Consider the following 24,752-nt stretch of genomic DNA (forward strand, 5'->3'; position numbering starts at 1 on the left):
CCAACGGTTTTTCTCTCTTGCGCTGCGAAATCGTCTCCCCTGCTGGGTCTTAGTGCTCGTTTCTTACTGGTATAATCAACATCCGTGCATGCGTGTACTGTTTACTATAACACTGTGACCCCGTGTGTGTGTGTAAAACATATTTTGTTTTGTGTTCAAAAGCACGTGTGTACAGCGCATGTACTGTTTTTTATAACACGTGTGTGCGCGCGAGTAAAGCAAAAGAAATTCTCAGTACAGAGGTTAAAAATCTATTTTCTTCCTCATCGCGGTGTGTGCGCGTGCACAAGTGTAATTAGACACTGTGTTGGCTGTGTGTGTGTGTGTGTGAAACTCCCATTTACAAACACACACACACATGCACAGAGATACACACTCTGCTCTCCGAAAGAACTGTCAAATATTTTTAGAGGTACGGTGCTGGTTTATTTGTTTGTTTTACTTTACAGCAGTGATTCTGTTAGTTTGCGCTCACACGAGTGTCTTTAGTGATGTTTATTGCTAATTTTCAGATAAACAGTGTAGCGGGAGAGAGACGTTGATTTATAACCGCTGTTTACGAAAGTGTAGTCCAGTGCGGGAGATGCATTGTGGGTAATGCAGTCCGGTGTGTGTGAATGCGAAGGCGAGATTTAAGTCAGGATATAGAGCCTGAGTTTTGTTCTTCAGTATTTTTTTTTTTTGGATTTAAGTGAAGGATCATCGTAACAGTAACAGGCATCGCCAGTTTGTCCCTCTCATCATTACAAGAGCATGAATTAATGGGCTGTTAAAAAAAGCGGAGAAGCTTTAATAATAATAATTATATATTAATATAATAATATTTTGTATTAATTATTTTTATGTATAAATTTTTTTGGGCTGTAGAACGAATAATTTAAGTTTCCATTATTTCTTATAGGAAAATTTAATTTGGTTTACGAGTGTTTTGAAATACGAGCCCACTTCCGGAACGAATTATGCTCGTAATCCGAGGTTCCACTTTATATATATATAGAAAATAATTACCAAATAAACTAAAAGAGAGAAATAAACAAGAGGGTAAAAAGAGAAAAATATATACATTAAGGGGTGGAGAATGGAGTTACAGGTCGATTGCTGCTAATAAAAGATTAAATAAAAGTGTAGGAGTAAAGTCTTAGTCTCCTTCCACCTCAAGTAATAAATTAAGAGAATAACAAATTCCAGAAAAGCTTTTCACATTTTTTGGACTGTCTTGGTAGAGGCTTTAAGTGTGAATCTTTTTCAAGCTTTAAGTTACACAGAACTATATTCTCGGTTTCTTTTTATAAAGTTTGCCAGAACACAAACGGTTAATAAAGATATTTTCCAGTACAGAAACGTCTTCATTTTCTTTCTTTTTTTTTGTATTAGAGGTCACGTGCGGCTATAGATAGATTAACTGTCTCAGACAGAATATGCCTTATTGTTCTTTCCTGTTACACTTCTAGTTTTGGTTTATATAGGGCAGTGTATTATTCTTGCTCACCTGTATGCATTGGGAGAGAATAGCTTTTTGCTTCACACACCTGACAGCTTCTATGCAGAACAAGAGTAAAAAAATGAATATATCATGGAAAAAGAGTCATAGGAATTAGACTCCTCTGTCTGGTGGGAAGCTGAATGTGTAAAATATGCTATGTTCTCAAAGGAGAATTTCTGGGAGATTAGGAGAGAAATGTAGAGCCTGTGTTTGTGTGTAGATAACAGGGATCTGAGAAGGTTGGTGCAGTACCAAAAGGGAAAAGGAACTTATTAGCAATAAAATGACAACCAGTGGATTTGTGCTTTGGTACCACATTAAAAAGGGTGGCCCAAATCAGATTTACTGACCAGATCTCATTTTTTGGTAGGCTGCTCACATTATGTATTCACTGCTTCTAAACTCAGATGTATATGCAAAGGGACAACATGTCACACAATCCATTCAAGCTTGCTGGAAAAAGGCCATGATATTGGGTCATGGCCATTTCTTTGATTCACATCTTTGGATTCTTTAAATTTTGCTTTTAATCTTGTGAATTTCCTTTAATCATGTAGCCAGGTTTCTTCTATGTCTGTGTTCACCCAGTTCCTTTGAAATCTCTTTAAACACTGAACAGTTACAATATGTGCCTTCAAACTTTTCCTGTTCAGCCACATAACCCCAAAATATTTATGAAATACTGTAATTACATCACTGTGTTGCCACTAAAATCCTCCTCCCCTGTTAGCCACCATCTTTCCTTCCATGGATTATCTGTCAGCATCGAATTATGATCAGTGGTAATTTGAGTAAAGTCAGATTTTGCATCAGATACATATTTTTTAAATACCACATATGAACGTGGCCTAAATGGAAATTGAGAGTATCAGATTTTTTGCTTGTTTTTTCCACTAAGGCCTTAAGGACTAAAGGAGACACAATTCTACACAAGACATCTCTGTTTATTCCTTTGTGCATCTTCAACCTGAAAAATGTTTGTAAATCTTTAAAAAAAATTTTATTGCCCACAGTTGGTAGTACTAGATGTAGGTAGTGTAGATAGACAGAACAGGGATTAATTTGGGCTGGGCAGGTTTGTACTGTATATTGCAATTGCATAAAGAAGATTTGAGAACTGAAACGCTGAATTTAAGAATGCATTACAGAACGTATGAAGAAAAAAAACTCTATATATTCTACTGTTTGGTGTGCAACCTTTAATGACTATTATATACTTATAGATGCTTATAGATACATTAAGAGATACATTTATGCAAACTGGTACAATCAGGCTGGTATTAGAATAGAAGTAGATTTTTGCTTCATACAGTTACAGTAGTTGTTTATTATTATTATTGTGATGCCCTTAAATATAATATACATTTCTCACCCTTTTAAGGGAGCAGCGGCTTGGTAGATAATATAATCCCCTCCCCATTCTCTTTTTCTTCTCTCTCTCTCTCTCTCTCTCTCTCTCTCTCTCTCTTAGAGTTGAGAGAGTGGTTCAGACAGGGAGGAGGGATTTCATTTCAGTCCTGAACTGTTGCTTTTCACAGGGCTTTATGTCTGGGCTCTGAGTGGAGTATGCTGGATTGCTACAAAAACACCTGGTGTGAACTCTTTAGCACTCTTTACTTCAGGCAGAAGAGGAGGAAGAGCTTTTTATAAAGGAACCACAGATTTTTTCATTTGTAGTGGAAAAAACTAAAAAGAACCTTTTTGGATGTACATGTCACTTCTGTTGACTAGACTGCCTAGTGCAGCGCTAAAAACTGTTGACCGATATGCAGGAGCAAGGGAAAGCAGCAAATCAACAAAGACTTGTGTTTAATATTTTTTCTTAATATGACAGAGGTAAAAGATTATTTGTATTGGTATGATTTTGATAATTGGTGAATTTTTTTTCTAACCGTTATTTAACAGTTTTACAATGTTCTACAATAATAACTTGTAGTTACTTGCAATAATTATTTGCATGTCTAAACAATTCGCCGTTTTTCCGAGACAATAATAATAAGTAAACATTTGTAATAATTAGTAATTAATGATAATTAATAACAATTAACCTATTTAATTTTTTTTATTTACTATTTTATAATAATTTAGTTACTAATTTAAAAAAGTTTATCAAGTCTCAATTTAAAGTTCAAGCTTTTATGATTAACACTTACTATCAAAACTGTCTTATAGCCCTTAATACATATTTAGAGCAACATGGTTAGTCTGTCTTTTCTGCTCCACGTTGTCCTGGCTACTTTACTTGGGTGCAAACTACAGGCACAGGATGAGGCTATCACAGAAATGGACATGCAGCTGGCCAATCGGACTGCATATCCCACAGTGAAATCAGAAGGTGCTCTAATACTGAGCTCACCTGCAGGAGAAATAGTGGAGGAAACAGTCCTATCCACAGGTACCCGCTGCCAGGGTTATTTTGATGTGATGGGCCAGTGGGACCCACCCTTTAATTGCAATGCAGGTATCTTTCTGTACTGTTGTGGTACCTGTTTTTACCGGTTTTGCTGCCAGTTCCATCAGCAACGTCTGGACCAGACTTCATGTTCCAACTACGATACACCAATCTGGGCCAACACGGGTAAACCTGTGGATACTATCACTGAGGTGCAGTCAGAGCATGAAAGAGATCGCACACAAATTATCGTTTACATAATCTGTGGTGTGGTGGCCATCATGGTTCTAGTAGGCATCTTCACCAAACTGGGTTTGGAGAGAAGCCGAGGTGGACAAAATGACGTCACCAACTCAAGGTGAGTCCAAAAGCTCTTTAAGTAAAGGTGCTTATTAACATATTTTATGACCTTATTCTACAGTGTATATTGTTCATCCCAGGTTTTTACACTGCTGTGCTATTACTGTACATTGTCTCTGGAATGAGGGGACTGTTTCGTCTAATACTTAAAATTGTACACTTATTTTAGCTGCATTGATGTTTATGTCTTTGAATGCTACTCTCTGTAGATTATAAGAAAGGACTAAATTAAAACATTTTCCCTACTCATGTACACTCTCTGTTATTGATTGTGTACACAGTTTCTGTGAACATTCAGCAACAGAATGGCTGATACTTGACAATAATAAATAACTTTCATTCCCTTTGGCAACTTTGCGAAAAATTATTCATTATTAATAAGGATCTGGCATTCCACTTCAAGGGAACGACTGCACTGCCACCCTTGCATGGGAGTGTCATTCATAAATGTAAAGCCTTCTTTCGGACATTTAAAATGTTTGCACAATTCAAATGTTAAGATATCTGGTCATACCTCTGCTTTTACTAAACATTTTGATTTAAGTGCATAATACTGGGTTCTCAGTTCAGATATTTTTTATGCCTTCACCTTGAACTGCTGTGGATATGTTTGTTCTAATGACCTGTGTTTTATTTTAAGTGGTGCTTTTCATTACTACTTATTAATAGCACCATGAATTTAGAACATATGTGACGAACTGATTTTAAACTTCCCGCAGGAAAAATAAACATACATTGATTGTACATTCATCTTTGAAGGTTTAGTTTTTTTAGAGTAAGTCATGCTAAGTTGTGCATTCCTTTTGTGTTTTGTGAGGATTTGAGCACTTTATAGTGGCATTACGGTTACTTCTAGGTGTTCCATATACTCTGTGTATACACGGTAAACTATTGCTTTAATTGGCTCTGTAGATTGACGCATATAGCCACACCCACATAAAAAAAAGCCTTACATTTGTCCAAAAAACATAATCTGTCACATACAGTAATTGTTCATAACGCCCCTTCTACTCAATGTTTTGATTTTATTTATGGCACAGGTTTAATGGCTGCCAAAGTTTCATTAAATTCTATCCAGCCCAGTCCAGTTTTGTGTGATGCTCTGACAAAATCTGACTGGACAGACAGACAGAAATTTTTTTGAAAATGGTTTTGGGTAAACCAAAGTGTGTAACGCATGGACATTTCATTAAGCATAATTTATTCTGAAAGTGAGCTTGTAATCCAAACCACTCGTATATCAAAGCATTTTTTACCCCATAAGAATAATGGAAACATTATTTCAACTCAAAAATATTCATATAAAAATAATTAATACAAAATATAAAATAAAAATAAAACAAATTAACCTGCAACATTCGAAATGAATCAGAACTGGTGTGAGAATCGTAGCTGGCACACACACACACACACACACACACAGAATCACTACTCTGACAGAGTCTCTGCTGGCAAACTAGAATCTTTTTCTTCTTTGCGACTTTAACAAGAAACATCTCTAATGACACTTGCTTATGAGAGAGAGAGAGAGAGAGAGAGAGAGAGAGAGACTAATCACTGACTATACACGAGCAGCAAACTGGTGAAGGGATTATAGGCATCCAAGGCTCACCCATGCCTGCGGGAACAAAAAGCCAGCCCATGCAGTTTAACTCACCGAAAAAAATTTATGCTTTATTCATCCGATAATTCTAACAAATATAGATTACTTGTTTTGAGCCACTTAAGTGTAGTTTTGGCAGTAGTTGTAATACTACAAAAAATTGGAATGGGGAGGTACTGTATATGCAAAGCACTTCACAGGCTGTATTTCTGTAAGGCTGTCTGACCTTACAAATTTGAGGGTTACTGAAACGTAATAAGACAATTGCCATGTCACTGAATAATTTTTTTATCTAATGGACAATGAGATTAATGTCAATGAGGTTGGCTGGTCTTCAAATTGTTCATATTATGAGTGTGTCTGGGAGAGTGCAAAGGAGGGTGACATTTTTGATAGTGCTGTTCCAAGGTGGTATAAAGGATTTTTCAGTTTTCACTCGCGCTCTACTGGACAGATTAGAGAGAGGGAGGTTTTGGACTATGCTAATGCTAAAACTTTTTAAGAAAATATTATGAATGTTGAATTGTGCACCATATGTTTTTAAACCAGAGTAAGTGTTCCTCATTTTGATACATGATTGTTTATAAATATTGTAAATAATTGATTATTTAAGCTTAAATTGCTAAACTCAGATGAGAAGCTAAATTAGATAAGGATTACAGTTGCTTTTGCTGCTTGTTACTGGTGTACTGTATACTTAGTATTCAAATTTAAATTCAAATTTTATTTGTCACATACACAGTCATGCACAGTATGATATGCAGTGAAATGCTTATACGACCGCCAGTGACCTTATACATAAGAAATAAATATGAATAAAAAGAAATACTAAAATAAATAAATTTAACTAGTAAAATAAACTTTACAAATAAGGGCATAATAAAAATATTACAAAATATAGAAATATAGAAGAAAAAAGTATATATACAGTATATAAAATTTGAAAGTGACAATTGACTTATTAAAGTGTCTCGTGCAGTGTTCCAGAAATGAAAACATAGTATGAATCAATCAGAATATTTAGAAACAAGAAACATTAATTAAGCTGCTGCTACTTCCAATTAAATAAGAAATCTTCCACGTAAAAGTAAAATGTCTATATAAACTCGAATTAGGTTAAAAAAATCAACACGTTCTTACACCTGACTTACTTGCCTTCAACTTTGTGAAAGAAATGTGGTCAATGAATGGAGATTGCTTAGTAAAGATGTATGGAAAACAAATTAACAGCAAGAATCACAGCTGTAGTCAATTGTAAAAGTAAGAGCATTTCCACAAGCACAATGTAACGAGAACTCAGAAGATTGGGACCAAACAGCTGTGTAGCTATAAGAAAACCACTTGTTAGTGAGACCTAATCAGGAAAAAACCCTTAAATTTGCTAGAGATCAAAAGATTAAAGCAATGAAAATAAGTCACCATCCTGTGACGAGTCCTGTGAGTTCTCATTGCACTGTGAATAAACTAATGTTTTTTTTCCTTTTATTGTTAAACATAGCTGTGATTTCTACAGTTTATTTTTTATGAACTTCACCAGATAGTTAATTGATCTCTGATCACAGACATTCATAATTTTTTTGTCCACATTTTTTTTTACCAAATTCATTTGCAAATTTTATTTGCTTTGCTTGATGCTGGTCAATAATTTGACTCTTCTGAAAAAGTAACATCCTCTGTAATTATCCGTAATTTACTACTAGTAGTAGTCTAACTTTGTATTCCTACTGCCTAAAGTTACAGTAAATCCTTTGACTATAAGAAGGAAAGCTTACATATAAGATAACTAGTTTCAATGTAAGCTTTCCTGCTTATAGTCGAAGGATTTACTGAAACCGTGAAGTACAAGATTAACACACAAGGACACACTGTTGTCCATCATTGCTTTTTCATGCCTCTCTGAAGTGTTGTTGTCCTTATTTTGTGCCTCACTGGTCTCCTGCCATTAGTAGTTTCTGGCACAGGAGAACTGCAATCACATTAAATCTCATCATTGTGTTATGTCAGCCAGAGGGCTTGTTGTACATGTCTGAGTACTCATTGGAAATGCACATGTATGTAACAGTGTCACAGGAAAAGTATTCTATATTTTACATATGCATATTCTAAGACTCAGCTTTGGACCCAGGTCTACTATTGTCTTACTCCGACTAATGTCTTTGTGTCATTGTTATTGTTGTCGAATTTCTATGATTGCTCACAATCGCTTCCAAAAAGTACTGGAACAGCAAAAGCAAATTTATGCGAAGACATTTGTGTTGTGGATCAATGTGAACATGAGATGAAATATCAGAATTTTAGCTTTTATTTTCTTATAGTAACTTTTAGATGCGTTATGACTTACCTATGTGTTATACCACCTTTTGTTTAAACCAACCCATTTTTCAAATAATCAAAAATATTGGAATATATGACTGAATGTAGGTGGCAGGGTGGTGTAATGGTTAGAACCTCGAGGGTCCGGGTTCGATTCCCGGCCAGGCTTGATTCCTGTCTTTGTGTGCATGGAGTTTGCATGTTCTTCCCATGCTTGGTGGGTTTCATCTGGGTACTCTGTTTTTTTTCCACGGTCCAAAGACATGCAGATTAGGCTAACTGGTGTTCCAAATTTCATATTTACATAATAATAAATAATTTTGAAGACCACTGAGCTGTCTATGAGAGCCATTGTACAAGCATTCGACTTAAAGAATATTTCAATTTGGAATGTATTAGAAAAGAAAAATCCTCTGCTTTACAAACAACCAGACACAGAAGTCAGTCAAGAAAAACAAAAGAAGTTGTATCAGGAAAATTGGAAAGAAAATCCCCAAAGCAAGCCAGTGACATAACCAACAGCTTCCACAAAGCACAAGGTAAGGTGATCCTTACCATCCATCATTCAATCCATTATTTAAGAAGATTTTAAAAGCAGAAATATAAAGGCTACCTACTGTAGATGACCTGGGTTTGCGTGGCTGTTTCTGATAAGGGCTGACTAATCTTTATTGATGATGTAACTCATGATGTTAGCAGCAGAATGAATTCAGACGTCTACAGAAACATTTTGCTTGAGAACCTACAAAGTAAGCCATTCTACATAACTAGGAAAACGTCCTTGGGGTAGTGGTGGCTCAAAGGGCTAAGGCACTGAGTTACTGATCAGAAGATCAGTGGTTTAATCCCCAGCTCCACAAGGTTGCCATTGTAGGGCCCTTGAGCAAGGCCCTTAACCCTATCTGCACCAGGGGGGCTGTATCATAGGTGACCCTGCGCTCTGAGCCAAGTTACGCTGGGATATGCGAAGAAGGAATTTCATTGTGCTGTAATGCATATGTGACAAATAAAGGCTTAACTTATTATGCGGCAAAACAATGCAGCAAAAACTATCTCCAATGAGCCACTTAGCCGTTTAGTCCCAGTTCTGGAAGTTTAAGTGACATTAGGTGCATTTACATGTACCCAAGATTCCACGAATAATCTCATGGTGGATGTGCGTAAAATGTTTTTAAACAGGGGGTTTGGTTTAGGACTTAAATTTTTATGTAAATAGAAAACTGTTGGGGTTTTTGATGGGGGTTTTGATAGTATATCATGCCGAAGTACAGCAGTAAGAAATAGTAGTTGATACAGTAAACTTAAATCTAGCAGTTTAGTCTGGTGTCTCTTGGAGGAAGGAAAGCTTTTTTGCCTTTTTTTTTTGCTTCTTTGGTCAGGGAAGTTTGGTTCCCATCATGTATTGTTTGTGTCATGTTTTAAAGAAGTTTGTTTCTGCCGTGTTTTAAATTCCCATCAGTAATTTAAGGCGGCATTTAGGTGATATATTTCCTGAGTATGTCTCAGGAACAACATAAAGAGTACGTAAGTATTAGACATACAGTACAGTGGGGCAAAAAAGTATTGAGTCAGCCACCAATTGTGCAAGTTCTCCCACCTAAAAATATAAGAGAGGTCTATCATTTTCATCATTGTCATTGTCTATGAAAGACAAAATAACAAATAAAATTCCAGAAAATCTCATTGTCCATAACGCTTTTCTCCTGTATTTAGGGACGCGGGGGGCCTGGAACCTATCCCAGGAAGCTTAGGGCACTAGGCAGGGTACACACTGGACAGGCTGCCAATCCATCGCAGGGCACACACATACACTCACTCACTCACACACTACGGGCAACCTCCATTGGAACGCCAATTAGCCCAATATGTAAGTCTTTGGACCTGGAGGAAACCCATCAAGTACGGGGAGAAGATGCAAACTCCATGCACACAGAGATGGAAATCGAGTCTGGCCAAGAATCGAACCTGGACGTGCAAGACGACAGTGCTAACCACTACACCACCATGCTGCCTAAATTTACCGGGCTTGATTTAATCATTTACTAATTGTAAATATCTGGATTTTATGCCTGTTACCATTATATGTTATAATCTGCTATAACCTTGTTTCCAATCAGTACTAATTTGGATTACACCCCAATGTGAAAGAATATTTTAATATTATTAAAATATTATACAGGAAGTAATATTTTAATCACTGTCTGTTTTGCTTATACAGCACCTATATTTTTACAATATATGATATCCCATGTATCCCAAGTGCAGTGATCCAGGTCTCATAAGCATCGTCCCAGAAAAAGAAGATGAAGAGCTAGAGGATAGGTTTATTAGAATGACCAGCCTTAAGTACCAATTTTTATGAATGTGAAGCATAGAGGAGGTGGTGTAAGGGTGTAAGGGTTGCCCTGCTGTTGCTGCTGTTGGTGACTTAGTCAAAATTGAGAGCACATTTTACCATATATACACATACTGCTTGGCCAAAAAAGCATGATTTTTGAAGGGTCCCAGGCCACCACCACTTGGTGGGAAAAGTCCATAGTTTATCTTCACCTTCTGCCACCAGAATGGCTCTGGCCCCTCAAGCATGACTCCACAAGACCTCTGGGGTGTGCTAGTGGAATGCTGACTCCAACCTGTATTAAGTCACCTGATCGGTTTCTGTTGGGTCAGGTGGTGATACAGACATAGTTGATATGCTGTATCCAAGAGCTTATTGAACAAAAGTGCATACCTAATCACTATTATTATACCTCTAAGGTAGTCCTTAAGGTATTATGTGGAACCATAAACCACAAAAGTTATTTTGGACTTTAAGAACCTATAAATATCAAAGTAACTTTTAAATAACCCTGTGTTTCCATTTTTGCTGTGTAGGACTCTGCAGGAGCTACTGAAACAGCCAAGTGGTGATGTGAGTTCTGTAGATGGAACGAGTAGCAGCAGCACCAACATTGGAGGCAATGGTATATCACCACGGATATTACGCAGCCGCAGCGGTAAGAAAGCCCCACATTTAATGTGTGTATGCGGGCATGGTCACTAATTGAATGGATGTATAATTTACTGCACATAAACAGTAATCATGACTGAATATGGATGCAGTGTGGTAAATATGTATGGGATGTGTGCTTATCAATTATGTGGTGAATCATGATACCTTGTAGAGCTTTGAGCAGGGAAGATGGGGAGGAAAAAGTAAATTGTAGAAAGTTAAGGTATAACTTTTTGTAGCCAGCTGGAGATGCTACTTCCATTAATCTCAGATTTGACTCATTCCTTTAGGACCCCATTGGAGGCAAATTGCACTAATGCTGTGGATCTATCCCAGTGCATGCAATTTTTAAATGACAAAGGTTTTGCATTTTTTTGTAGTCCCGTCTGTAATTGTGTATTCCAGCCATGATGAACCCAGCAGAGCTGGATCAGCTGAAACAGGCCATCGCTCAGTAAAACAAAGCAACCAGCAGGTCAATCAGATGCTCTCCTCTATTTCTGTCAAGCTAAACTCCAAGCCACATCTCCTACGGTCTCTGCTCACTCCATCCACCCTGAATCACATCTGCCTAACTCTAAAGCCTATGATGGGGAGCCTGGAACCTGTCATTCGTTCCTCTTGCAATATCATTCATGTTACTGGAGCTCCGAGCCTCCCCCTGTCCTACAGAATGCTCGGGGTGGCATATATAATCACACTCTTCACTGATAGGGCACATGAATAGGGAACAGTGGTATTACAAGTTTTAATGCTCAAGTTGGACACCCCATAAACTGTAGATTGATTGGACTAACAATGCAATCCTTGGGTGGAGCTCCCTGTGCCTCATCTCATGCCCAAAGTCTGCTCCTGTCTCTCTCATGACTATGGAGTTTCCCTCTTCACTACACTTGTGATATCTCCCTTCTAACATACAGACCCTGCAATTGGGCTATTGACCCTCTCCCAGAGACAGCTCCATCACAGGGACGTTTATACTCACTTTTCCCCCATCAGAAAGTGGCCATGTATATTAAAGCCCTTTAATTATCCAAACATTACCTCCTCCTGGTGGTGCATGAATCTTCTTTGTGGCCAACTGCTATTTCCTCTGATGAGTACAGCCATTGATCTTCTAATCAAATCACCCAGATCCTCACTCAACTGCACTTCTGTAGGACGTACTGTATATATCACCTGGTCAGAATCAGGGGAGGAGATTTTTTGTCTATTAGGATGACATTTTGATCTTTTCTTGGACATTAGATAACAATAACTGCATGTATGCCGGGGTCTCTGAAGACTGCTTGAGAACCAACTTTGTCAAGGCGGAGAAACTTTGTTGTGAGGTTCAACACAACAATGTTTCCTTCCTCAGATTCACCATCAACCCCTCCAAGATCCAAATGTACCCAGCAAAAGTGAAGGCAGTAGCATACTGGCAAATCCTAACAACCAAAAAGGAATTACAATGCTGCCTAGGCAAATTTTTACTGTACGTAACGATAACTTTAAAGCCGTCCCACTCATTTCTCTAACCTTTACCAAGACTGAATTTCTTATCCTCTGTACCCAGCTCCAAAAACACAAAATCAGGGATTAATCAGGGAAATCAGAAATATAGGGATGCACAACAGTTTTTTTCGCATATCCTCCACCGAATTCGACACACTTTAATGGATAAGCTGGTGGAGATCGTGTTTAAAGAAGTCTCCTTTTGCCTCCTGAGGAAAGGTTCAAATAGGAGGGAGTAGAGAAGATGAGGCAACATTTCATACCCAAGTCACCTGCAAGTTTTACCATTTCATGAGCTGAATGAGCTGGCGTGTTGTCATGGAGAAGGCGCACTTTAATTTTTGCAACCGAGTGCGCCATTTCAGTTTTGATCCTTTAGCGGCATCATTGCAATATATATATATATATATATATATATATATATGATAGATGAGTTCACGTCAACCATATATATATGCAATACATTCAGTATTACGTAGTTGTTTGTCTGAAGGTTTGGCCACATTATAAACACACAAGATGACACACAGGTTTAAATGGTTATTAAAGGGATGTTTCCACATCTGTGACTCATTGTAATTGTAATAAGCGTCTGTGCATAAATAGTCAGTGAGTTTCTCAGTTCTTGAGGTGATGCACTGACTTGGCTGGATACTGCCCCATGGGGAAGACTAAGAAATGACAATGGACCTGCATAATAAGGTAAAGCAGTAAAAGAATATAAAAAGATATCTCAACACTTAAAAATACTAGTGATACCAGTGACCTCTGATAAAGAGGTGGAAAATAAGAGGTTCTGTTGATACTAAGCCATGGTCAGGTAGACCAAGAAAGATTTCACCCACTACAGCCAGAAGAAATGTTTGGGATGCAAAGAAAAACCCACAAATAACTTTGAAAAAAGTGGTGGTGCTGTTTCAAGGAGCACAATAAAGAGTCTTACACAAACTTGCATGGTCGAGTGGCCAGGAGAAAGCTGTTACTGTGCCTATGCCACAAAAAGGCCCACTTGCAGTATGCCAGATTGCACCTAGACAAGCCTCACAGCTTCTGGAGTCATTTGGAGTTATAAGACCAAAATTGAGCTTCATGTTTGTAGAGGGGTCATGAAGATGTTTTGGGGCTGTGTGAGTTAGTTTTAGATGCATTTAGTACAAGGTTGTTGACCCCACACCATTTAGTAAGTCTCTGATTTCATTCCTATAAGCAGTTTCATTATTGACTGTGATGAGTCCAACAACTGTCGTATCATCTACAAATTTTAGAAATACAAAGAACTTTATTCTACAATATTTATATAGTTAAAATCGACATAACAATGGTGATTGGTCCCTATTTCAATGCTGCAAGAAGTAGGGGCTCTTTACTTTTTACCTATGTATAGGCTCTATGTACAGGATATTGGCGCTCTCTGTTCATTAGAGGTCTGATTTTAGCCTCTGGGCTCCTTCCATTTCTTATTTTATGCTGCAAATTTACATACCCTACCCTTTTTACATTTTATAGGTAATACTTATAATAACTTCCTACTTCTAACTCATCTGCACATATAATCAAGTTCAGCAGAGCTCCTTGCGGTACCACTTGGTGGAATTGCAAATGGTAGACTTCAGACTAATATCAGGTGTGGGATTTATGTCATGCACTGTGCTTAAGAGATGATTATTCTTTCCTCATTATAGCGAAGATTTAAGCTTGGCTCTCTAGTGCTTAGGGGTTTAATGTGTATCTGACAGTACACACTTCCTACAGTTTTCTCCAATAATGGATTTAATATCTAGAAGTAATGCTACTGTGTCACACTGATGTTCAAAAGCTTTATCAGGGAAATTGACATGTAATAGGAGGGTTTAAGAAATCTGATACCTCTTCATAGAGGGTTTACTATGTGAAGATTAAAGATGAGAGAATTTGGAAAAAAGCAGGCAGTGCCTGATATGAACTGGACATGTTAAAAAGAGTTATATAATGTCTAGGTCTTTACAAAGAGACATGACCTGGTAGGATGGCCCCAATGGCAAGGCAGTTATTTTACTGAAAAAATGCTTATATCATTTTTATGATTTAGCCTCATACAGTATCTGTTCCTGCTTACGCTAATAGACCAGACTAAATTACAAACCTGTAAAAATAAGTCATTATTTTATGTTGTGGCTCATTTATCAAGAGAGTTTATCCCCTTCAAGTGCTATAGAATTGTAACAGCTTACAACTGTGGCACTGCCATGGCCATAAACTCACATTAGACATTTTTGTGGACTAACAACTAGATTAAATCAAAAGTGTAGCTACATCATTTTCCTCAGAAAAAAATACCAATATTCTAATGAAATCATGCAAGTGGAGCATTTTTAAATGTAGGCTGGGAGTGCTTTAGATTTGTAGCATGTTTGTGCTCATTCAGTCACTGATTGCTCATTCAGCCATAAGAATATTAGTTGATGTCAGGCACTGATGCTGGGTGAGGAGGTCTGATGTGCAGCCAGCTATCCAGTTTATCCCAAACATGTTCAATGGGTTTGGGGCCAGGATACTGTGCAGGTCACTCAAGCTCTTCCAAACCCAATCTTGCCAAACCTTGTCTTTATAAACCACTCTTTGTATACAAGGGCATTACCATGTTAGAACATGTTTGAACCCCTTAATTCGAATGGCAGAATAATGTAATGCTAGAGCAAAGACATTCAACTGTGTGTATCCGCGTTTGTGGTAACTGTTTGGAGAAAACACACATTTGGAAGGGTGATCGTTTACATGTCAATCAATATGTAAATTTTATTTTCTTACTCTTTTTCAAAAGCAGCTAACATTTGCAAACAGTCTGAGCTGATACGCATATAATTTGTACAGGAAATTATCTTTTCAGAAATGTTCCTGAAATCTTTAAGTCAGTCTGCCATAGTGTATGAGTAATAATAAGAAAAAACACTCGAATAAAACATAACTTCCTTGTTATGTTAAACTAGTGCTTTATATTTAATAATATATTGCAATATATAAATGGACCATGTATATATATATATATGTATATATATATATATATATATATATATATATATATATATATATATATATATATCCATACATGGCCCATTCATATATATATATATATATATATATATATATATATATATATATATTCATATATATATATATATATATATATATATATATATATATATATGCAATATATATTCAATCAAATTCAATATATATATTGTAATATATGTAAAAAAAATATTATATCCATTAACCAGTAGATCAGAACACATCAGTTAATATATAGGGAAATATATTTCATAAGGGTTGCTCATTAATTTTTGTAAAAAGAAAAAAAAGAAGAACAGAATGTAAAACAAGAGCCCGAATTTATGTTTACGTTTATAACTGTGAAAATATGCATGGATCCATCCATCAAGCATACATGTGGGATGGCCTGATGAACATGTGCTTATCTGCTGATCCTTTCAGTCTGTTTGGTACACTGGTCACATATCTGTCTTTCCTGCCCTTGGAGGACTGTTAGTGTGCTATTATGACCATGTAAAATGGGTCTAAGAGCTTCATGGCTGTGATCATGCACAATAGTTGGTTTTAGGGTGAGATGATGGCATTATGATGAGGATAGTTAGTAGCAGTGCACACACACGCACACGCACAAAACCTCTCTCTGTTCCATATTTATACATACACACAGTGTACTCAGTATTACTTTGGAAGTAACCACTCAGGAGACATAAAGTATTAAGCTAATATGAACTAATATTAACCCACTATGACTTAGAAAAGGATATTGATTAACTTAATAATACCTATGAATATGTAAATTTCTTTACAATACATAAATAAATCTATAATACATTGATGCACTGAAGTATGTGCTTGTGGTTTTAGTAAACCTTCCTTTAGAAGACTAAATAAGATCTTTTTTGCTGTCAACAGGAAGCAGTAGAACACATCTATGAATATATGATGTAGGTTAACTCTGAAAAACACTGTGCACATCGATCATACTGTAGCTCAACACACTGTGCGATGTTTAATGAGACATGATTAATGATCAATGGAAAACAGCAGCCAACATTCACTAATTGAACCAGTGTCCTGTCCATGTTACCAGCCAAGTGTGGAAGTAGGCCATTCAGACTGGGGCACTGCTCTCACTGTGGGCTGTACCACATTTAGGTGTCAATATATGACAGGAGGCAAGCAGGGCAAAACAGCACTATCATGCCTCACAACTAACAGATTTAAATGTGTCCCTGGTGTTTGTGCTGTTTTTGGATTATCACCTTGAAAAACTAGCACGAAATCATAATTTACTCTATTTAATTGCTTTGCTGAGCCAACAAATAGAAGGGTTTATTTGGAAACAGCATAACTTCTTATCAGAATTATAAACATATGAGTAGGCAAGACCACGATTCTCAGTAGACATTTGTTTATTCAGTAAATGCAAATGGTTCAATGTTTTCCTAGGAGATGTTTTTATTATCTGTAACTCAGATTACATCCTCATTCAGAGATGCTGCTGAACTACAAACAACCTATCAAAAGAGCATTTTATCACAACCTAGATACATTCATACATTTCCAACCCATAAAAGGAGAAAAGGGGGTATAATCAAACATCACACATGTTTATAGTTTTGTACACAACTTTTGAAATAATAATAATAATAATAATAATAATAATAATAAAAGGATTTTGTTTTATAACATAATTGTTGTTTTATAAAATAATTTTTATATGCTGGTAATACATTTACTGTCAACTATTTCAGATACAGCTACCATATGGTTTTAGTTCTGTCCATGTCCCTTGAGCTAAATAACATATGTCTACTTTTCCCATTAGAGGAAAGGGGCTGCCACAGAAACATCACTAACTGAGCTGTGACACTAACATTGTAGGTCTACCTTATGTGATACAGTGGCAAAATACTGTACAACGTATGTTCACTTAATAACCTGAAGCAACGGCAACCTATGCTATCCAGTGAAGCATGCTTGGTATAAATAATAAGTCGGCATGGGTAAAGGTTGTGCTGCATTAATTGGAGCAAAACCTGTACACAATAACATAATGCATTGATGTATCAAAACAATTAAGTAGCGGCATATGGCTAATGATTAGTACTCTGGCCTTGCACTTCCAGGGTCGGGGGTTTGATTCACCCCTTAGTTTAGTGTGTTAGGCTCCAGGATAAATGGTACAGAGTGGTACAATGAGTGTATAAGGCATTTGTGGGCTGTTTAAAATAAGACCAAATGCTTATGTTCATAATAAAACTTATTGGTGTATTGCTTATTGGTGCTCTGCACTACTGGACATTTTGACTATGGTGGTCAAGAGGTGTCAACGTGTAGAACTTTTAATTAAACTGCCCATCCTGTTAGATAAAACGCCTTATACTGAACACTGGAGAATCAGTGAAGTACAGTGCTTGTGGAAATAAGAACATGAATTTATGTGCTTTGGGCTCACAAAAAGCCCACAGAATTTATGTGGTCAATAAAATGGTGAGCCAGGCTGTGTCGATTTGACAGTGACACTTGGTCACTCCATTTGGCTGTGGTTATTTCTAGCTACTGAAACTTGCTCTCTTCTTTCTAGGGTTTCTTTGCAACACTAGTACACAGAGATTAACATGGTTGACTTACACATGACCAGCACCATAGACTGTGCCACACTTGGTGCCGTATTTAAACTAGATTGGCAGAAAGCAGCCCTTTGTTCTGGCCTAGTTATCCCACTGCATGGATTGAGGTCATAGTCAATTCCATAACATAGTTGCAGCTTGCAGTGAGCACAGACATACATGCCAAAGTCTTCCTAAACTACTGCAGAATCGGTAAACCGAAGAGATTCAACATAATTAAGAACAGGTTGCCAAATTTTAGAAAATTTAACCTGAGTATCACGCAGTGAGTGATTAATCTTCCTTAACTTCATAAAAGTAAGGGCATCTTTTATCTAGAGAGAGTGAGTATGGGGGTTAGAGCCCTTCCAGTGCATTAAAATAACACGTCTTGCCAGGAGGGTAAGAAATGCAACAAGTTCAAAGTAGGAGGGCATGGAGTACCCACAGGGTAAAACCCCAAACAGGTCAATCAAAGGTTCCGGGAGGATCTTAACTGAGGTAATGGCTGACAGAGAGTCAAAAACAGATGTCCAAAATGAGAATATAACCGGGCATGACCAAAACATATGGATGAGATCAGCAGGATCGCAATGACATTTATCACAGTTAGAGTCAGTGCCAGGATATAGACGGGCCAGTTTACTCTTGGACCAGTGGACTCTGTGCACCACTTTGCACTGCAGAACTCCATGACGAGCACAGATAGAAGAGGTACAGTAGGTATTCTTTTCAATACTAGCTGCCAAACTAAAGGACTAATATCCATACCAAGGTCTACGGACCAAACATATCGTAGACCATCTGAAGCAGAAGAATGAAGTAAGAGGGCAAAAGAATATAATTCTGAGATCACACCTTTAAGGTTAGGATCCAGTTAAAGAACATAATCAAGTGGGTTAGAAGAGGGAATAGCAGGGAATGTGAAAAAATGAGTTCGGGTAAAATCCCGGGCCTGTAAGTATCTGGAAAAGTGAGTGTTCGGTAGTTGAAAAGCATCTTTCAATTGAATCCTGGACAGTTTCATAGGGATTTCTAAGTATTTTCATACGCATTGTATACTGAGATTGCATTGCATCCTGACATTTTAGCAGCAGTTTTATAAGCATCGCATACTGACATTTCTCTGTAGCATTTAATTTTTAATTGAAAAGTAGCTTTTGCATTTATATTTTTTTTTACTGACCCAATAATGAGGGCCATCATACACACGAACATCTAAGCCATACTGTAATTGGTAATAGAGAATTGACACAATGCTGTATGACACAGCTGGAAATTTGTGCCATGTGCGAGTATGCACATAAGAAGGTGTCCAGGTGGTTCTCACTGCCTCTGGTATCTGAGTATTTAATTCAATTAAAACAAAAGTTGAAGGTGGGTCTGCTGGAGCACAAAAATGTCTACTTTAATCTGCAATGTTAAATAAAATAATAAATAATAAATCTCAGTAACCACAGAATATCAGAATATATACTATATAATTTTATTTTTTATTTTTTCCCTTTTTTTCCTTTCTATTCCAGAGCAATATCATCTCAGCACCACAGCATTCAGGCCGGTGGTTGGACTTCCACAAAGCAACAGCAGTCTGCCTGGCCTTACACACAAGAAGTATTCCTCACTGAAGGCTGTTGGTAAGAGATTAAATAAAGATGGTCTGTCAGTCATGGGATTACTAAAAACCTATCTCTACTGAGCTGTTTACATTTTAATCAAATCCTTTTGATGGTTCGTATGCAGTTCAATTATCATTCATTCATTTGATTTAGCAACACAGAATTACATAAACCCTTTTATAGAATTTCTACTTCAAGCAGAATTCATGTCAGGGTTGTTGCCAAACCTTGGGGCTATTCAGTCACAGGCTACAGGTAATAATTCATTAAAATAGAGAACACACAAAGAAAAAAAAAAAAAAAGACATACACTTACTAATCCTGCTCAATATGTACCTTAATGAGTTACTGCTATAGCTGTCACCAAATCAGTACTATCTGCCCCAAAAATAGATTAAAAAGGTCTAACCTTTTTTGCTTAATGAACGAACATGTCAGCACAATAGTAATAGTAATAGGCTTCACTTTGCTTAATAATTCTTGGATTCCACAAGGCATCGGAAGAATCCCTTTGAGATTCTGATCCATGTTGACATGATTGTCATATTCATGAATCCAGATTGGGATGACTTTTTCTGCATGATATGGTGCATTATCATGCTGGACATGGCCATTCAAAGATAAATAAATTTGGAAATAAAAAGAATGTACAGTTGTGGCCAAAAGTTTTGAGAATGATAAAAATATTAGTTTTCACAAAGTTTGCTGCTAAACTGCTTTTAGATTTTTGTTTCAGTTGTTTCTGTGATGTACTGAAATATAATTACAAGCACTTCATACGTTTTAAAGGCTTTTATCGACAATTACATGACATTTATGCAAAGAGTCAGTTTTTGCAGTGTTGGCCCTTCTTTTTCAGGACCTCTGCAATTCGACTGGGCATGCTCTCAATCAACTTCTGGGCCAAATTCAGACTGATAGCAACCCATTCTTTCATAATCACTTCTTGGAGTTTGTCAGAATTAGTGGGTTTTTGTTTGTCCACCCGCCTCTTGAGGATTGACCACAAGTTCTCAATGGGATTAGGATCTGGGGAGTTTCCAGGCCATGGACCCAAAATTTCAAAGTTTTGGTCCCCGAGCCACTTAGTTATAACTTTTGCCTTATGGCACGGTGCTCTATCGTGCTGGAAAATTCATTGTTCTTCATTAAACTGTTGTTGTATTGTTGGAAGAAGTTGCTGTTGGAGGGTGTTTTGGTACCATTCTTTATTCATGGCTGTGTTTTTGGGCAAAATTGTGAGTGAGCCCACTACCTTGGATGAGAAGCAACCCCACACATGAATGGTCTCAGGATGCTTTAGTGTTGGCATGACACAGGACTGATGGTTGCGCTCACCTTTTCTTCTCCGGACAAGCCTTTTTCCAGATGCTCCAAACAATCGGAAAAAGGCTTCATCGGAGAATATGACTTTGCCCCAGTCCTCAGCAGTCCATTTACCATACTTTCTGCAGAAGATCAATCTGTCCCTGATGTTTTTTTTTGGAGAGAAGTGGCTTCTTTGCTCCCCTTCTTGACACCAGGCCATCTTCCAAAAGCCTTCACCTTACTGTGCGTGTAGATGCGCTGAAGCTCTGCACCGGTGGCACTCCGATCCCGCAGCTGAATCCTCTTTAGGAGACGATCCTGGCGCTTGCTGGACTTTCTTAGATGCCCTCAAGCCTTCTTAACAAGAATTGAACCTCTTTCCTTGAAGTTCTTGATGATCCCATAAATTGTTGATTTGGGTGCAATTTTAGTAGCCACAATATCCTTGCCTGTGAAGCCATTTTTATGCAAAGCAATGATGGCTGCACGTGTTTCTTTGCAGGTCACCATGGTTAACAATGGAAGAACAATTATTTCAAGCATCACCCACCTTTTAACGTGTCAAGTCTGCCATTCTAACCCAATTAGCCTGACATAATGATCTCCAGCCTTGTGCTCGTCAACATTCTCACCGGAGTTAACAAGACGATTACTGAAATGATCTCAGCAGGTCCTTTAATGACAGCAATGAAATGCAGTAGAAAGGTTTTTTTGGGATTAAGTTAATTTTCATGGCAAAGAAGAACTATGAAATTCATCTGATCACTCTTCATAACATTCTGAAGTATATGCAAATTGCTATTATAAAAACTTAAGCAGCAACTTTTCCAATTTTTTATATATTTTAAATAATAAAATAAAAATAATTTCCAAATATTTATGTAATTCTCAAAACTTTTGGCCACGACTGTACATGGTCAGCAACAATACTCAAAAAGTCTGTGGCCTTCTAGAGATGATTGATGGTATTAACAGGACTAAAGAATGCCTAGAAAACCTTTAACACACCTAAAGCACACCATCTCTCCAGCCTGGACTGTTGACCTAAGGTAGATTGGTTCCAAATCTTTATGATTGGTATGTTCTTGGCTGACAGGAGTGGAACCCAACTTGGGTCAGGATGGGTAAAAGGGATTTTTATTTTATTTTATAAAAATATATATATTATGATAAAGCATTTTATTTTATTTTCATGAATAACTTGGCATTACAGAACAATAAAAATAAAGATAATTTTAGCCATTAGCACATTAGTGCATTAAGGTCATTCCCCAGACACAAGTTAGCTCTCTACGTGAAGAAACTTGGCCTGGGTAATGACCTTAATGCATTAAGTTGAAATGACACCACTGCTTTATGTGTTTGTGTGGTCACTGCACCCAGGATTTTCTCCTGGGTGAAAGGGCTCAATTTGCTATTTATTAAGATAATTTCATTTCACCCCTCAATGACTTGTGCTCAGTTAATAGTATGGCCATTTGTCTTCAAACACTTCTCTTCCTTTCACTTCCCTGTTCTCTCTCTGTTTCTCTCTCACAGCAGACACAGCCAGTAGAGGTTACTATAAAAGCTATCCACTCATGGACTTCTCTCAAAACCAAACTCTTCCTGTACCATTTCAACCCATCCCAGTGCACCAAAAAGACAAGTCCTATTTCCATCAAGACAAGCCCTGCATGCACCAGCCTCTGCCTTCCTATAATGTCGACTCTGCTCTTTCAATTTCCATCCCCACCAGTCGACTGGAGAGGAGCTGTATTCAAAAGACCAGAAACCATCCCTTACACTTAAGCTCAAGCTTCACAGTATGCGACACTGCACCCCGACACGTCCTTCGGCAGACCTCACACCCTGGACACCCTAGTCGGCAGACCTATTCCAGCAGAAGGCAATACAGCATAGAGATGCTTCCTGAGCTTTTCTCGCAGCCTACAACCTATGAAGGACCTCCGTCCTACTCTCACAAACACAAGAGCTTTCAAACCAACAGCAAAACAGAAGTCACGGTATAAGAGTATTCAGCTGCTGTTTTTATTTATGGACAGAAAAATTATATGGCTCTTGTATCACAGCTGATAAGCTTTCCATCAGGTTCCTATAGTAGTTCCTGAGTAGTTTAGTCTAACCTCTGGTCTCCATGTCTCTGATCCAGCAAACTTTTCACAAACACACAGCTGGAAGGTGAAGTGTCACTGAGATTACATAAACACTACAGGGCTAAAATTTTGTTTAGACAGAAGGCAATAATGAACTTGAGTATGTGTCGATCAGGTCTCTATCGATGTATGTACTGTGTGAGAACTGGGAAGTGAAACCATGGGTGAGGCATTTGTGGGTCTTATTGCGAGAGATCTTCTTGTTTTCATTGGGTCATGTGGTCATGTTTGAAACAATCCACAGGTTACAGTATTACAGTTCATGTACATTACATTGTCTTCATACAGTAGATGCATACATAAGTAGTCAGTAACTTCTTTGTTCCTGTTCTTCTTAGCTTACCTTAGCTCCCCCTTATATGAATATGAAGCAATCGGGAACCCACTGTGATGCTGAGTCGCATTTTCCTGAACAATTGTTATACATCTCCAATTACAATTCCTTTCTATTGAGGTCATGACCCTGATCATTGAATTAAATATAACTTATGTAAAGATGAAATGGTGAGTTCAATGGCATTGAAGCCCACATTCTCATTATTTAACTCATCACATTATAACCAGGACAAGTAGGGCATGTGCGTCCACCACTAACTCACCTGTTGTGGTGGACAAGAATCTCTTAAGATGATTATTCATAGTTTCAGATGATTATATAGAGTTTCAGATACAGGCCGGTGAGAAGAAAGTTAAAAATTGCTCATAGACTTCTGTATTTCAAGCACATTTATCTACAACACACATACACCATTTGTAAAATGTTCATAGTATTCAGAAGATATACATTTTAAAGTGCTTCCAATAAGCCTCTAGAATCAGCATTTGCTCTACTTTTGTAATCTTAACTTTACATGTCATTATTATACAGACTAGACATGAATATTTGTGTGGAGAGCATTAAAGTGACAGATTACCCTACAGTTGTAAAGCAACTTTGGAAGAGATGTATGCACGTATGTAATATATTGTGTTGAACTGTACACTTTTAAATCTTTTAGAACTTTTTAAGGCTATTTGGTTGTCTATTTGGGGGAACCCTTAAACATTATACGTATTCACAACCCTATGATGGAGTCCCCTAAGAGTGTATGTTATGTATTTATCGTTCTAATATGAATTATCTATTAATTTAAAAGGGCTTTTCAGAAACAAATAAGAGTAAAAATATTCTATGCAACCCTATTAGCCAAATTAGAACTATATTTAGAGCTATGATATTCGCATTGAATGCCTAAAGGAGGACAGTGTTAACGGGACAATTTAGAAATTTTAGAAGCAGAACTTTTTTGGTTATTTTTCAGTTTAGTATTTGGTCTAAAAATGTCAAAAGAAGGGCATCACAGCGCAGTGAATCGTGTGACAAAATCAATTTAGCTTTTAAAAGGTC

General features: G+C 37.3%; 1 protein-coding gene across 1 annotated transcript; it reads left to right on the forward strand.

The window, feature by feature from the left end:
* The first annotated feature begins 3,679 nt into the window (after positions 1–3,679).
* shisa8b (shisa family member 8b) lies at positions 3,680–23,356 on the forward strand. The gene is made up of 4 exons (XM_053512272.1): positions 3,680–4,233; positions 11,026–11,147; positions 19,809–19,919; positions 22,749–23,356. The coding sequence occupies exons 1-4, from the start codon at positions 3,680–3,682 to the stop codon at positions 23,219–23,221; spliced, it is 1,260 nt and encodes a 419-aa protein (XP_053368247.1). The 3' UTR covers positions 23,222–23,356.
* The last annotated feature ends 1,396 nt before the right edge of the window (positions 23,357–24,752 follow it).

Source organism: Clarias gariepinus, chromosome 14 (genome assembly GCF_024256425.1).
Source record: "Clarias gariepinus isolate MV-2021 ecotype Netherlands chromosome 14, CGAR_prim_01v2, whole genome shotgun sequence".
Classification (NCBI taxonomy): domain Eukaryota; kingdom Metazoa; phylum Chordata; class Actinopteri; order Siluriformes; family Clariidae; genus Clarias; species Clarias gariepinus.

Bases quoted from the DNA above. Each gene is read 5' to 3' on its own strand.
- shisa8b (XM_053512272.1), top strand. From the start codon at position 3,680: ATGGTTAGTCTGTCTTTTCTGCTCCACGTTGTCCTGGCTACTTTACTT. The intron at 11,148-19,808 runs GTAAGAAAGCCC...TTTCTATTCCAG, and splicing joins GATATTACGCAGCCGCAGCG to AGCAATATCATCTCAGCACC. The intron at 19,920-22,748 runs GTAAGAGATTAA...TCTCTCTCACAG, and splicing joins TTCCTCACTGAAGGCTGTTG to CAGACACAGCCAGTAGAGGT.